Source organism: Neoarius graeffei, chromosome 14 (genome assembly GCF_027579695.1).
Source record: "Neoarius graeffei isolate fNeoGra1 chromosome 14, fNeoGra1.pri, whole genome shotgun sequence".
NCBI lineage: Eukaryota > Metazoa > Chordata > Actinopteri > Siluriformes > Ariidae > Neoarius > Neoarius graeffei.
The window spans coordinates 49,578,435-49,595,191 of record NC_083582.1 but is presented as its reverse complement, the minus strand read 5'-3'; the positions used below and the strand labels follow the sequence as shown (position 1 = coordinate 49,595,191).

General features: G+C 39.9%; 1 protein-coding gene across 4 annotated transcripts; it reads right to left on the bottom strand.

Moving 5' to 3' along the window:
- Positions 1–1,092: 1,092 nt before the first annotated feature.
- Positions 1,093–10,814, bottom strand: nfe2l1b (nfe2 like bZIP transcription factor 1b). 4 transcript variants are annotated; one of them, XM_060939901.1, is made up of 6 exons: positions 10,707–10,814; positions 8,974–9,818; positions 7,677–7,904; positions 7,264–7,353; positions 6,992–7,150; positions 1,093–5,393 (listed from the first exon to the last, which is right to left on the bottom strand). In XM_060939901.1, the coding sequence occupies exons 2-6, from the start codon at positions 9,523–9,525 to the stop codon at positions 4,023–4,025; spliced, it is 2,400 nt and encodes a 799-aa protein (XP_060795884.1). In that variant the 5' UTR covers positions 9,526–9,818; positions 10,707–10,814; the 3' UTR covers positions 1,093–4,022. The 4 variants fall into 4 exon arrangements, with proteins under 4 accessions (XP_060795884.1, XP_060795883.1, XP_060795885.1 ...); XM_060939900.1 differs by having other exon boundaries at positions 10,601–10,813; XM_060939902.1 differs by having other exon boundaries at positions 8,974–9,527; positions 10,601–10,813.
- Between the last annotated feature and the right edge of the window lie 5,943 nt (positions 10,815–16,757).

The window sequence follows — 16,757 nt, the reverse complement described above, 5'->3', positions numbered from 1 at the left end:
CTGGGTTCGAGCCCCGGGGCCGGCGAGGGCCTTTCTGTGCGGAATTTGCATGTTCTCCCCGTGTCCGTGTGGGTTTCCTCCGGGTGCTCCGGTTTCCCCCACAGTCCAAAGACATGCAGGTTAGGTTAACTGGTGACTCTAAATTGACCGTAGGTGTGAATGGTTGTCTGTGTCTATGTGTCAGCCCTGTGATGACCTGGCGACTTGTCCAGGGTGTACCCCGCCTTTCGCCCGTAGTCAGCTGGGATAGGCTCCAGCTTGCCTGCGACCCTGTAGAAGGATAAAGCGGCTAGAGATAATGAGATGAGATGAGTTAGATGCGACCAAACTCTTCCGCGTTTTTCCTGTTTACATAGGTTTATATGACCAGTGACATGAAACAAGTTCAGTTACACAAATTGAAACGTAGCGATTTTCTATGCTATGGAAAGTCCGCACTATAATGACAGGCGTACTAACACCTTCTGCGCGCTTCGGCAGCGCATTGATACGGAGCTCCGTATCAATGCGCTGCCGAAGCGCGCAGAAGGTGTTAGTACGCCTGTCATTATAGTGCGGACTTTCCATAGCATAGAAAATCGCTACGTTTCAATTTGTGTAACTGAACTTGTTTCATGTCACTGGTCATATAAACCTATGTAAACAGGAAAAACGTGGAAGAGTTTGGTCGCATCTAACTACAGCCCCAAAAAAATACCATTGGCCATACTGAGCCTAGCTACATTGCTAACAGGAGTGACAGCATGTCTGACTGCGTCTGACTGACTGGGAGGTCGCGCAAAGCTCGGAGAGGTACGGAGCAGCTCGTCTCAATTCAGATAAGAGCATATTTCATTATGGAAGTACGGTGGACTGTTCCTTTAATATAATCTGTCTTTATACAATCTGTATAAAGCAAAATTAAAAAATTCTGTAGTTTAACAATTAGGCCATGGCTTTCTTAAAGATTAATTTGAGCATAAATTAATTGTGAAATCCTTTTTGGCTTTCAAGGCACTAAAGTCCCTACAGCAGTGTTTTTTTTTTCTCTCATATAGCATCCACATGCTATATCCCAAACATAAATCACAAGACAAAATATAACTTTGAAAATTAAAAAAAACAAAGAAAGTTTATTAACCAACAAAAGATCAATTCCCAGATTGCCAGCAAATCTTTCAAAATAAACTAAACGGGAAGTGAATCAAAATCAAAACAGGAGCCAGAAGGCCTGCTAAAATACAGAGGGCCAAAATATCTTTACATCAAAACAAACATGAACATATTTACAAAACAAACACACACACACACACACGCAAAAAAGAGAAAAAAAAAATCAGTGCATGACGACAAGTAGTGACATAAGACCAGGAACGTAAACTATTTTAAGCACAATTTCCATGCCTGATCTTTTTTCTTTTTGTTGTTTAAATAATTAACTTTATCTACTCCATACCTACTTAATATCTTAAAAGTTCTGTCGTCAAAATAACAGTGACTTTTTCTCCTTGCATATTGCAACAACCAGACAGAGTGCCATGTACAGAGTGGATTTCCTGACAAATCAGCTTTTTATGAATTGCAAATTCAGTCAGCTTTTAACAAATTCTTAACGTATACTTCTTGTGGCTGTTTTAAAATGTAGTACTTGATGGATTTACAGAATACTGCTTTACGTGCATAGCTTTGACAGTGTGTAACCACATCTTTAAGAATGTGATATGAAGGCCAGTGGTCTTCATACTTCTCTACAAAGGGCTGTTATAACAATTAAATTGAGCTTGGATTTCAAATGGCTAATCAAGTGTGACTTCATTCCAGTCGGATTGGAAAGCGGCAGCCCAGCTACGCGGACCCATTGTGGGTATAATTAACATCCCCTGGCCTAGGTGAACTGCTTGATATTTTTTAATGTTTGTTTGTCCATGTGTGGCCAGCCCCCAGCTCTTTGGTTACATTATGCCCCTTCCAGTACGAAGATGGAGTGCCAATTATGTGCTTTGGTAGCGTACACAGTGATAGTACAAAAGCTGTTATAATAACCTGCTGGTTAATAACTCGACATAGACTGTGACGGGAAATCACAAGACAAGACGTCTAGCAATGTAAAATAGGACTTGTAGTTAGACACGAGTGTGCCACTTGTAATAAGGTTCAAACCACAGTTGCATATGACCAATTCTGTGAATTTTCAATTCATAAAAGTATACTTGCTATCTTTACATACAACTATTTTGACAGGAAAACAACTCCACGTGTGGCTCTGTAGACGTACAGTGTAGATGTGAGCAATGGAAACCAGTAGAGGTGAATAAACTATGGAGACGTACATATCTGGTGAAGATTAAAGCTTTCTAATTAGTGCTAAAGCTCCATTTTAAAGATGTTATGTTTCACATGTATGCTAGTCTCCTGAACAGTTCTATAGAAACTTTTATGTTGCATTTACACACGATCCCATTCCACTGTGGTACATGCTAAGGAGCTTTTCAGATCTCCAGTTAATTTTATTGACTAAACAGGAACATGGTAGTGTTGAGAAATTTGTCTGGTTAACAGGGGAAGTTCCACAAGGAAAAGAGAAAAAGAAGAAAATACATGTGATGGTCATGTCACACTTTTACACAGTGGATCATCCAAAAAGGAAGTGCTACTGAACTATGCTTGAATGATGAACATTAAGCCAAAGCTCTGAAATATTGAGAATATCTTTTTCACTGTCCATGTCAAACAGAAAAAGAGCATTACAGAAAACTAGTGCAACTAAAAGAGAACGTCTTTGAGTGAGAGCTGTATTTGCGCCTGTTGCTTCAGTGACATAACAGTCCGGAAAAGCAGATGACGATTTGAAATTCAGCAGAACAACTCTGTACAGTTTTTTTTTTCCCGTGGTTGTTTTGATTTTCTTTTTTTTCCCTTTTTAGAATGTCCAGTTTTAAGCAGAGAAACACACTTGACAGAATTCAAAAGGGAAAGAAAAAACAAACAAACAAAAAAAAATCAGGCCTGTAGCTTATGTAGACATTTATGCACATGGGAGGGAAACTATGGAAAGGTTCAACGAGGAGATTCTCACCTTTAAGCCTGCAGAAGAGAAACGACTGCTAAAGATTGAGAGCTTACAGCCAAGCGACAGAGATGATTTACAGCAGTGAGCAGAGCACAGAAGCTGATTTATTAGTAATGTAGTGTGCATCTTCACTCAGTATTTAATTTTCATCTCATTCATTCCAGCCTCAAGCATTACCTCAAACTCATTCTTAACCACTCTTTGTCCGACTTTTCCTAATTCCATGGCAAGTGGTATTTAATACCCAAAGAAACCAGTCAGGTTTCACATTGAACTGTCCAAAGGAAATGTGCCGTTTCCTTGTTATGGTCATTGAAATCACATTGGTGTAAGGTACACAAGTGACCACTGTGATGAAACAAAAGAAACGCACAACCATTGGTTACTATGGATATGCTTTCTTTTGCATGTGTTTTCTCGGCACAAAAGTTCATCTTCCAACTTCCGAGCACCTCTCAATCATCTTCAGAAAAAAGGGCCACCTTCTTTAACACTAAAGGACTACCAGCAGGGTACTCACACACCCCAGAGGCCAATACTAAAGAGTCTAATGGCCTTTCCAAGCCGATAATCAGCTAGCCTTACATTCATCTTGTTTTTGGGATCTTGATGGAAATTAAGGTCAAATTCCTCAAGTTATTCTCAGATTAGTCAGTGTCTCCCCAGCTGTGGTTTGCCTCTTTTACTCTTCTTAGATTCAGTCAATTCACCATTCTGATCATACTCCAAGTAAATCAACAGAGAATCGGTACTTTAAAAAGCAATTCTGCTTCATATTTTCTGGAGAAAACATTTGAACCAAAAAAAGAAAAAAGGAGAAAACCTAATGCAGGAACAACACTGACAGTGCAATTTTCTTTTCCTTGCTAGAATCTTCTCAAAGGAAAAAAAAACAAAAACAGCATTTACTTCCACCTTATAGTAATTTTTTTTCCATGGTGGAGCCTTGGCAGCAAAAGAAAGGAGCAGATCCTCACTTCTTTTTGTCCTTCTGTTTCTTGTCAGGCTTCCGGCTTTGCTCAAGAGTCATGCTTCGTGGTGTAATGAGCACGCTACCATCAGCACTGTACTGCAGGCAATACTCACTAGCAGGGTAAGGCCTGCCTTCATCATCACGCAGCTGGCTGAATACTTCCTGATAAAGGATCTGCACCTTCTGCTTCATCTGCCTGATACAGCGCAGGCACTCCATCTTCTCCTTCAGCAGCCGGGCTTTGTCACGCCGCAGATCCTGCACACCTTGCTCAAGGTTGATGATGGTGTCCAGTTTGCGTTTACGGCAGTTCTGTGCAGCCATTTTGTTTTTGCCACGTCTGCGGATATCGCGGATGAGGGAAAGCTGGGCCTCGCTGAGATGGTGTTTGGACAGAAGCTCGTTGAATTCTTCAACAGGAAGGTTGACAATTTTATCGTTGGAAAATGGGATTTTCATGGCTCTGGCCCGACGTTCATCGCGGCTTGACTGCTTGTCGATGAACTCTCGTGGTGGATGAACCTTGGTTTGTTGTAGGTGCTTGTCTCTGCACTTTTTACTACAGGATCCCGGCAGCTGGGGTTCCTCAGGGTACGAGGAAGCTAGTGGTAGGTTGTAAGTGTGGTTGTGATTGATGCTGTCCAGCTGTGGCAGGTTATAAAAATGAGACGGATCTTGATAGCTCATACGGCACAGCTTGCTATATTCTGGTTGGTAGCCTCCAACGGCACCCTCCTCTGCTTCAGCTGTGGCCACTTCAGAATCAGTGCTGTAGCCCACAGCGCCTTCCTCAGAGAAAGTGGCAGAGGTGGAGGAAGAAGACGCAGCTGAGGAGCAAGACGTCTCAGAGTTGCTGGGAGAGACAGGGCTGTGTCCAGAATCTAAAGACAGTCCAGAGTCTGAGTCGAGCTCATCTTCTAGTTGAGAGGCTTGAGCCTGACTGAACCCTTCCTCCATTGCAAGGTCTAGCAGGCTAATTTCATCCAGCATGGACTCCTCCAGCAGGCTAGCAAAGGGGTCAGGCAGCACTGGGGAAGAGGTCAAGTTGTTGGTGCTGTTGAGTGGTGGGAGGAACAGCCCAGTAAGATTTGTGACTCCAAATGTTGAATTGATATTAGATGAATTGCTGGAGGAGAGCCTAAGGAGAGGAGGTCGCTGCCCAACAGAGGGATCCAATTCAGAGTTGAAAAGGTTGGGGAGGTCCTGGCTGCAGCTCGGGAGGGATGCCTGATGGAGACTCACATCCTGGTTGATCAGACTGGATTGTGGAACACCAAAACTTGCCATTGTGCCTGATTCATTGGTATTAGTACCAGTGTTGTTCAGGTTGGTGAGATTGGTGTTTTCAGTCATGTTATTCACATCCATATCCTAGAGGAGAGGTGACAGACAACTACTGAGTAATTGCATCAAATTTAACCAAACTATTATGCCACAGGCTCAGGGCTTGACAGTAATGGTAGTCTGGCTGTCCAGTACAACCAAATGTTTGGTCCAGACAAATCAAATCCGGATCTGCCTATCCGATGGGACAAGTTGACTATTTGTTGAAAATCACAATTTTTATAGTAATTATTCAATAATTACATCAATAAAGTTCCAACAAAATCAATTCAATCACCTCAGTAATACGGCTGTGTTATTGTTTACGAAATTCCAGGGAAGCCAAGTACAGCACGTGTGTGTGTGTGTGTGTAAAAATAAACATATCGTAATATCTAATTATAGATTATTAGACTCTGAATTCATTAAAATCGGAGAAATGGTGATCAAATACCTCAAAATAAATATCTGTGGTGAATCTTCATTTCATTCAAAGAGTCATTGTATTTTTCTTTTGTATGGTACGCGTTAACTATCACAAATGTCGTAAAATACTTCACTGGAATATTTACGATAGTGTCGAATGGCACTGGAATATTTACGATAGTGTCGAACTCATGGTTTGTTTTTATTCCCAACGTGATTCTATCCCCCTTTTCATGTCCAACTTGTTTTCTTTTGGTTTCATTTTATTAAATTAATTTATACTTCAGGTTTTACTGGATTAATGAAGATTTAAGTTTGGGTGAGTCTAACTTAAAACTGCAGATCAGGTAATGTGTTATAATATGCACTATAATGGGGTACTGGATAGTTTTTGTGGCTACTGCCTCATATAGAGGCTGTAGCCACTATATCATCGTGTTGTAAGAATGAGTAACAATAGCACACTGTGCATGCAGGTGTTCCTATTAAAATGGCCAGCAGGTGTATACAATTCGGTTCACCATTCGAAATAAATTAACTAGACTAAAGAAATTACTTTGAGACATGTTTATGCTTATTACCGAGGGAAAGTGTGTTCGTATTTTAAAATATACTCCAGGTCGTCCCCCTTTCCTCGCCTTCTTCGGCTAGTGGTCCCATGTGTGATGTAGATGTGACGCACTTCCAAGTTGTTACAGGAAGTTGTCAAAAAGAGTATTGAGACCACTGAGCTCTAGCACCGGGCCTTTTCCGGGAAATAAGCGTTTGGGTCATGGCGACAGCGTGTATATGTCAGCCTCGGTTCGGAGGTTTCAGTTTCGAAAACTGTAAGAGGAGAATAATATAAAGTACAGACACTTCGTATATCTTACTTTTGTGATTTTTAAATTGTTCATTTTTGGATTATGCTTCATTTTTGTGGCGACTGCCTCAGAGTAAATATATATGCTATATTTACTGTATGGACATGGTATCAGAAAACAAATTTTATTTATAAGCAGTAGCCATATGTACCCATAGGGTACCTATTATTGTTTATTGTTAAAGTTTGAATTTTATTGAAAAATTATAACTCATTAAAACATACTGATTATCATAACTATATCTGCTTTTTGGTAAACTTTGTTCATCACTTTCCTTTCACTGAACTATTAAATACACAGTAATGAAAAGGCTATGGTCAGGACAAGTGGAAAAAAAAATTATCAGAGAATACAAACCTGCAGTTCCATGATTGCCATTATGTCCTGCCATTGCTGTTCCAGGTCTAAAGGTGCATCAGACTGAGGCAAAGAGGCAGGCAGTGAAAGCCCCTGAGATGTTGAAGGAACATTTTCTGCTGGGCCTCTCAGTTGAGGGGCAGCTTCTGTAGCCTGGAACTTCAAATTGACCAGGGGAAAACAATAATTGAAGGAATCACTCTCTCAAAAAGAAAGAGAAAAAAAAAAGTTATTCCTGATAAAAATATTGGTAATTGGCAAGAAGCTGGTACCTCCGATTCCTCTCCAAAAGGGAAGGTGGCCTCCAGAAGCCTTAGGCATTCCTGTAGGGACATTGAGGTCTGTGTACCAAGGCTGGAGAGCTTGAAAAAAAGATAATGAGAGAGGTTAATGCCTCTGCAAGGTCAAATTGCTCAAGCTGTGCATGATCTTTTACCAAGACCCTCTGAATAAATCCTACGAGTTACACTGAAATGCTAAGTAGAATTTACAAAAGCTATTATTATTATTATTCAGTTTACTCATCTATGGAAGAATGACTGATTACAAGCTTTTAAAGCAATGCTGTCTTAAATATGAACATGGATTATGTTTAAAAATATATATATTTTTAGTTAATATAAGAATAAAAATGTGTGCAGCTAATCTAACCAACTGGATCCTAAACGCAATATGGAAAAGCTACCTGCTCAGGTATGCTCTCTCCTGTCTCTCCATCCACAAGAGTTATGCCCTGACCCTCCTGCAGATTGATTCCATTTCTCCAGTCCTCCTCTCGTACACCTGCCTCCTCATTTGCCTCATTCGGTTTGTCAGTCTCACCATCCTTGTGCCTGCTGCTGTAGTTAAACACTTCCCGTCCAGCTCCGAGGTCAATGTCCTGTCGCCAGAGGATATCTATAAGGTCTATGTCCTAGAGAGAAAAATGGAGGACGACGTTGACATCAGGATACTGAGTAAAGAAAAAGGCTTGGCCCAGGGACACAAGTCAAAATTATTCTTTTACCATCATTGGGGGGGGGGGATTATATATATTATTATTATTATTATTATTTTTTAATTCTGAGCAAATTCTCATGCAAATATGGAAAAGCTATAGAAATAGTGCTGGTGTAAATCTATGACTGAGAGTCACCCAATAATTAAATATATGGGAAAAAGTATTTTCTACAGCCTAATGTCCTTCCAGGACATCTCCAGTGGCAAAGAGATGACACCACTAAAATAAGGTCAACTGACAAGCAAAAGGGTAACTGACCTTCCTCTGAAGGGCAAGCTAATTGGAAACCAAAAATGCACAAAGAAATGGCATGGTGTTACCTTACTATTCATTATGTGGAATTTTAAAAATGGTTGCCTAACTGATGCCATTCCTGCATCTGATATTTAATCCTCTACTGCATCAAACTGACCCAAATTCTCAGAATGGATTGGTCCTGATGCCTTTTAGGTATTTTGCAGCTGCATTTGCTAAAAATAATCACTAACACCTTGAAACTTCATGATGATTAAGGGGGAAAAAAAAGGTAACAAATACAAAAGGTGCTTCTGCTTGCCTTAAAACTGCCTGCTTTGTAATTTCACTTTTTTTTCAGCAATAACATGGTATCAGTGGTCTCTCATACATACATACATACATAATTAATTACCACTGAAAGAGCACAGGCAATACTGATAAAAAATAAAATAAAATAAATAAATATATATATATATATATATATATATATATATATATATATATATATATATATATATATAACACCATATGGATGATCTTAGGTCAGGAGGTATGGCAAGAACCTACACACATCCATCACTCACAGTAGGAGACAGCAGCCACACCCATTTGGGCCACTCTCAAAATGCAGCTAGATTTAAAAGTAGTGAGGTGACTCATCTATTTGAAACATTAACAGTTAATAATATTAGATTATAATCAAATGATCACAACAGATTTCGTAAACCATTATAAAACACTGCACCTCTTTAGAAAGCTCATCAACGCTGTCTCTGTTGCCTTGCTCCTGGTTGGCCTCAGAAGCCACAGCACCCAAACTGTCCTCTCCACTAAGGTTGTAGGTTGACTCAGAAGTGCTGCCAGCCCCTCTCATGGCCGAGGGTTCAGGACTGTTTACGTCCTCCAGGCTGCCCCCATTGTCCAGGGCAATGCTGGGACTCGGCTGGCTGGCTGCAGACACCACAGTCTCAGGGTCACGGTGCACCAGCCAAGCGTTCAGCTCAGTGCTGGGCACACGCAGGTGATCCAGAGAGTGCACCTGATTCAGCAGCCGACGAATGGCAAAGAAATGGTCCAAGTCCACGCTTTTCGGATGGATGCCATAGCCGTCCAGGGTGTTGCGCAGGTTGTGAAACTGTGTCTGTGTGTAGGCTGAGCTCGGGCCCAAGATGATTTCACGGAGAGGGGGCAGCTGACTGTTTAAATAGGTGTCCACGTCCACCCGCACCCCAATGAGACTCAGGAGGATAGTGAACTGAATCAGACCCTCTGTGAAGTACTTTTTCAAGTAAAGCATTTCTTGGCAAAGGAAACAAAATGAAAGTTAAAAGCAAAACAAAAAAAAAATCTAACAGAACGAGGGTCAAACTAGGACACTTGGAGTCAGTGTTTTAGATTACATAAGTATAAAATGTAGAGAAACCATTACAAAACTTAGGTGCTTTTAGAAAAACATTGGCTTTGGGGAAAATAAAAAGGGAAAATGGGGGAAAAGGAGGGTTCCTTTGTCCTCAGTGGCAAGTGTCTATCCTGTCAGATGCTTAGATCCCACCAATGAATTTTCAATTACTCTCTGAAAACTCCTCCAATCTGCATCAGAAAAAATAAGAATCAGCACAACATTCCAGGATCAGTAGTACAGTGATATTTTTTCCAAATGTTTTTCCATAAAGTCTGATTCCTCTTGGAAGTTTGTTAGCTTGCAGCTCGCGCATTAACGTACGTTAATGCCTCCTTCCTCTTCGTGCCATCACGAGCCCATCTGCCGACTAACCTCCCACTCGGCGAAACAAACAGAATAGTACATGTACAATTTTCCTCATGCACACGATGAAGACAGTAAAAGTTCTCAAAATGCCAATTTCTGAACACTGCCAGTGACCTGGAAGTCCGTTAACTATTTACCGAGCACGAAACATAACGATATTTATTTGCTCAACATCCAGGAAGTGTTCTTTCCTACTTCCGCTATCGGCACTCACCAACAACGTTAGCAACAAGTGGCGCAACAATGACTGATTGGTTGAGAAGCTTCTCACAACCCAATGAAAAGTCTCACGCGCCGGTGTTTCTCATATCACCACCAATGAGAACGTTAAAGGGGTGGGCATTGAGAGGAATCTATTGGGGACGCCAAATATATCAAAACAACTTCAACAACCTTAAGCGTTGATTTATTTATGATATACAGACAACGATACATGTAAAATGGTTTCTACCAAGTTAACAAATACTATAGGAGTTTATATAGCAGCACGTCTACATTATGTTAGCAATGAACAACAACTAGCTGGCTAGTTCCACAGTCCCAATCAGGCTAACTCGCTAGCCTTGCTAACTAGCCAGTTTTCTAACACTCTTTTCATACTTACGTAGAAAGAGTTTACGGATAAAACAGCCCAAAATGTCTAGACGGTACTCATGGGTAGCATATGACAGTCACGTTCTTGAAAATGTCACTTATTTCCATATATTTACTTAATGTTGTCGTAGTCCACCTGTCTTGAATGGCCCACCATGACTTGCAAAATTTCTCCCTTGCCGAGAAGTTCCCTGACAGAGGAACACGTTTTAACAACGCGCATGCGTAGAATATTCCAGGGCTCAGGTCAGAATGAGATCATTGATCAGGAAGTACAGCAGCGAAAACCGTCCCGTTTAAAGTAAAAATAAAATCTAGCCCGTGTAACTTTGTTGCTTTATTACATTAGGGGAAAAAATGAAAAAAAAAATTACGATTGTTAACACAACCGACTCTACAGTATTGTAAATAAAGCTGAAAAAAATATCGCAGCCCATTTCTGTCTGGTTGAAAAGAAATAAAAATGCAAAACTTTTTCTTTATTTTTGGCAACAACAATACGTCAAATGTTGACATTGTGGAAAAAAAATACTCAAAATATTGACAACTCAAACTCTTTGACTTAATGTCTCAACATGTTTCCTGCTATCCGCTAGCTAAGCTTATTTGACTTTATACTACAGTACTTTCACACTAGGGTGGCACGGTGGTGTAGTGGTTAGCGCTGTCGCCTCACAGCAAGAAGGTCCTGGGTTCGAGCCCCGTGGCCGGCGAGGGCCCTTCTGTGTGGAGTTTGCATGTTCTCCCCGTGTCTGCGTGGGTTTCCTCCGGGTGCTCCGGTTTCCCCCATAGTCCAAAGACATGCAGGTTAGGTTAACTGGTGACTCTAAATTGACCGTAGGTGTGAATGGTTGTCTGTGTCTATGTGTCAGCCCTGTGATGACCTGGCGACTTGTCCAGGGTGTACCCCGCCTTTCGCCCGTAGTCAGCTGGGATAGGCTCCAGCTTGCCTGCGACCCTGTAGAACAGGATAAAGCGGCTACAGATAATGAGATGAGTATTTTCACTCTAGCTAAATTATTTGACTTTATATTACAGTATTTTCACACTAGCTGAGATTATTTGACTTTATATTACAGTATTTTCACACTAGTATTTTCTTAATTTCCGTGACGGAACCCTCCCAAAGGGATCAATAAAGTTTTATCTAATCTAATCTAATCTAATCTAATCTAATCTAATCTAATATTATTTGACTTTATATTACAGTATTTTCACACTAGCTAAGATTATTTGACTTTATATTACAGTATTACCACACTAGCTGAGATTATTTGACTTTATATTACAGTATTTTCACACTAGCTGAGATTATTTGACTTTATATTACAGTATTTTCACACTAGTATTTTCTTAATTTCCGTGACGGAACCCTCCCAAAGGGATCAATAAAGTTTTATCTAATCTAATCTAATCTAATCTAATCTAATCTAATCTAATATTATTTGACTTTATATTACAGTATTTTCACACTAGCTAAGATTATTTGACTTTATATTACAGTATTACCACACTAGCTGAGATTATTTGACTTTATATTACAGTATTTTCACACTAGCTAAGATTATTTGACTTTATATTACAGTATTACCACACTAGCTGAGATTATTTGACTTTATATTACAGTATTTTCACACTAGCTAATATTATTTGACTTTATATTACAGTATTTTCACACTAAGATTATTTGACTTTATATTACAGTATTACCACACTAGCTGAGATTATTTGACTTTATATTACAGTATTTTCACACTAGCTAATATTATTTGACTTTATATTATAGTATTTTCACACTAAGATTATTTGACTTTATATTACAGTATTTTCACACTAGCTGAGATAATTTGACTTCATATTACAGTATTTTCACACTAAGATTATTTGATTTTATATTACAGTATTTTCACACTAGCTAAGATAATTTGACTTTATATTACAGTATTTTCACACTAGCTAATATTATTTGATTTTATATTACAGTATTTTCACACTAGCTAATATTATTTGATTTTATATTACAGTATTTTCACACTAGCTAAGATTATTTGATTTTTTTATCACAGTATTTTCATAGTAGCTAAGATTATTTTACTTTATATTCCAGTATTTTCACACTATAAGATTATTTGACTTTATTTTACAGTATTTTCACACTATAAGATTATTTGACTTTATTTTACAGTATTTTCACACTAACTAAGATTATTTGACTTTATATTACAGTATTTTCACACTAGCTAAGATTATTTGACCTCATATTACAGTAGTTTCACACTAGCTAATATTATTTGATTTTATATTACAGTATTTTCACACTAGCTAAGATTATTTGATTTTTTTATCACAGTATTTTCATACTAGCTAAGATTATTTGACTTTATATTTCAGTATTTTCAAACTAGCTAAGCTTATTTGACTTTATATTACAGTATTTTCACACTAGCTAAGATTATTTGATTTTATATCACAGTATTTTCATACTAGCTAAGATTATTTGACTTTATATCACAGTATTTTCACACGAGCTGAGATAATTTGACTTCATATTACAGTATTTTCACACTAAGATTATTTGATTTTATATTACAGTATTTTCACACTAGCTAAGATTATTTGACTTTATATTACAGTTTTTTCACACTAGCTAAGATTATTTGATTTTATATTATAGTATTTTCACACGAGCTAAGATTATTTGATTTTATATCACAGTATTTTCATACTAGCTAAGATTATTTGACTATATTACAGCATTTTCACACTAGCTAAAACCATTTGACTTTATATTACAGTATTTTCACACTAAGATTATTTGACTTTATTTTACAGTATTTTCACACTAGCTGAGATTATTTGACTTTATATTACAGTATTTTCACACTAGCTAATATTATTTGACTTTATATTACAGTATTTTCACACTAACTAAGATTATTTGACTTTATATTACAGTATTTTCACACTAGCTAAGATTATTTGACTTTATTTTACAGTATTTTCACACTAAGATTATTTGACATGCACTGGGAACAGGTCTGACTTACTGCCGGCAATGCGAACCAGACTCCTGCTCCGTTCGTACAGGGACCGGACAGCCCTTAGCAAAGAGCCCCGAACCCCATACTCCCGAAGCACCCCCCACAGAATACCACGGGGGACACGGTCGAATGCCTTCTCCAGATCCACAAAGCACATGTGGACTGGTTGGGCAAACTCCCATGAACCCTCGAGCACCCTATGAAGGGTATAGAGCTGGTCCAGTGTTCCGCGACCAGGACGAAAACCGCATTGTTCCTCCTGGATCTGAGGTTCGACTATTGGTCGAATTCTCCTCTCCAGTACCCTGGAGTAAACCTTCCCCGGGAGGCTGAGAAGTGTGATTCCCCTATAATTGGAGCACACTCTCCGGTCCCCTTTCTTAAAAAGAGGGACCACCACCCCAGTCTGCCACTCCAGAGGCACTGTCCCTGACCGCCACGCGATGTTGCAGAGGCGTGTCAACCAAGACAGCCCCACAGCATCCAGAGACTTGAGATACTCAGGGCGGATCTCATCCACCCCCGGTGCCTTGCCACCGAGGAGCTTGCAAACCACCTCAGTGACTTCGGCTTGGGTAATGGACGAGTCCACCTCTGAGTCATCAGCCTCAGTCTCCTCAGTGGAAGACATGACGGTAGGATTGAGGAGATCCTCAAAGTATTCCTTCCACCGCCCGACAATGTCCCCAGTCGAGGTCAACAGCTCCCCACCCGCACTGTAAACAGTGTTGGCAGAGTACTGCTTCCCCCTCCTGAGGTGCCGGACGGTTTGCCAGAATTTCTTCAAGGCCGACCGATAGTCCTTCTCCATGGCCTCCCCGAACTCCTCCCAGTTCCGAGTTTTTGCCTCCGCAACTGCCCGAGCTGCAGCACGCCTGGCCTGCCGATACCCGTCAGCTGGCTCGGGAGTCCTGGAGGTTAACATGGCCCGATAGGACTCCTTCTTCAGCTTGACGGCATCCCTTACTTCCGGTGTCCACCACCGGGTTCGGGGATTGCCGCCACGACAGGCACCGGAGACCTTGCGGCCACAGCTCCGAACAGCTGCGTCCACAATGGAGGTAGAGAACATGGTCCACTCAGACTCAATGTCCCCTGCCTCCCTCGGAAGCTGGGAAAAGCTCTCCCGGAGGTGGGAGTTAAAGACCTCCCCAACAGAGTGCTCGGCCAGACGTTCCCAGCAGACCCTCACCATACGTTTGGGCCTGCCAGGACGGGAGGAGGCCCTGGGGAAGACCCAGGACAAGCTGGAGGGACTATGTCTCTCGGCTGGCCTGGGAACGCCTCGGTGTTCTTCCCGAGGAGCTGGCCGAGGTGTCTGGGGAAAGGGAAGTTTGGGCTTCCCTGCTTAGACTGCTGCCTCCGCGACCCGGTCCCGGATAAAGCGGAAGAAGACGAGACGAGACGAGATTATTTGACTTTATATTACAGTATTTTCACACTAGCTAAGATTATTTGACCTCATATTACAGTAGTTTCACACTAGCTAATATTATTTGATTTTATATTACAGTATTTTCACACTAGCTAAGGTTATTTGATTTTTTATCACAGTATTTTCATAATAGCTAAGATTATTTTACTTTATATTCCAGTATTTTCACACTAGCTAAGATTATTTGACATTATATTGCAGTATTTTCACACTAATATTATTTGACTTTATATTACAGTATTTTCAAACTAGCTAAGCTTATTTGACTTTATATTACAGTATTTTCACACTAGCTAAGATTATTTGATTTTATATCACAGTATTTTCATACTAGCTAAGATTATTTGACTTTATATCACAGTATTTTCACACGAGCTGAGATAATTTGACTTCATATTACAGTATTTTCACACTAACTAAGATTATTTGATTTTATATTACAGTATTTTCACACTAGCTAAGATTATTTGACTTTATATTACAGTATTTTCACACTAGCTAAGATTATTTGACTTTATATTACAGTATTTTCACACTAGCTAAGATTATTTGACTTCATATTACAGTTTTTTCACACTAGCTAAGATTATTTGATTTTATATTACAGTATTTTCACACTAGCTGAGATTATTTGACTTTATCTTACAGTATATTCACACTAGCTAAGATTATTTGATTTTATATTACAGTATTTTCACACTAGCTGAGATTATTTGACTTTATATTACAGTATTTTCACACTAATATTATTTGATTTTATATTACAGTATTTTCACACTAGCTAAGATTATTTGACTTTATACTATAGTATTTTCACACGAGCTAAGATTATTTGATTTTATATCACAGTATTTTCATACTAGCTAAGATTATTTGACTATATTACAGCATTTTCACAGTAGCTAAAATCATTTGACTTTATATTACAGTATTTTCACACTAAGATTATTTGACTTTATTTTACAGTATTTTCACTCTAGCTGAGATTATTTGACTTTATATTACAGTATTTTCACATTAACTAAGATTATTTGACTTTATATTACAGTATATTCACACTAGCTAAGATTATTTGATTTTATATTACAGTATTTTCACACTAGCTGAGATTATTTGACTTTATATTACAATATTTTCACACTAGCTAAGATTATTTGACTTTTGTGGCAGCGGGGGCGTGGTCAAGCGCCGGTCTGTGACAGGAGGGCGGAGTCAGGGAAGGTAAGTGGCAGAATCGCGTCACCTGAGAGCAATTAACCTGTTTGTGTGTCTTCCCAGTGACTGCGCCCTATATCAGGAGGGAGAGCGAGAGCAGAAGGAGCTCAACCCTGAACCAGACGCCGGTTGTGTTTGTCTGTGAAAATTATTGTTAGACTGAAAAGTGTGGCAATAAAGCCAATTTATAAAACCTGATCTCTGTCCTGCCGTCCTCTGTGCTCCACCCACATGTAGGGTCGCTTACAGTGGTGCAGAAAACCCGGGACAGTGGAGCACCAAACCAGCAGCCCCATGGAATCCTCCCCGTTCGCCGATCTGGTCCACGCCCTCGCCACGGCTCAGCAAAGTCAGCACCAGGCACTCGTCACGCTCCGAAAGGAGCAGGAGCAGCGCTTCGAAGCCCTGGTGCTGGCCCAGCAGGAAGATCGCGAGGCGTTCCGGCATCTCCTCGCATCGGCGGGGTCCACCAGCGC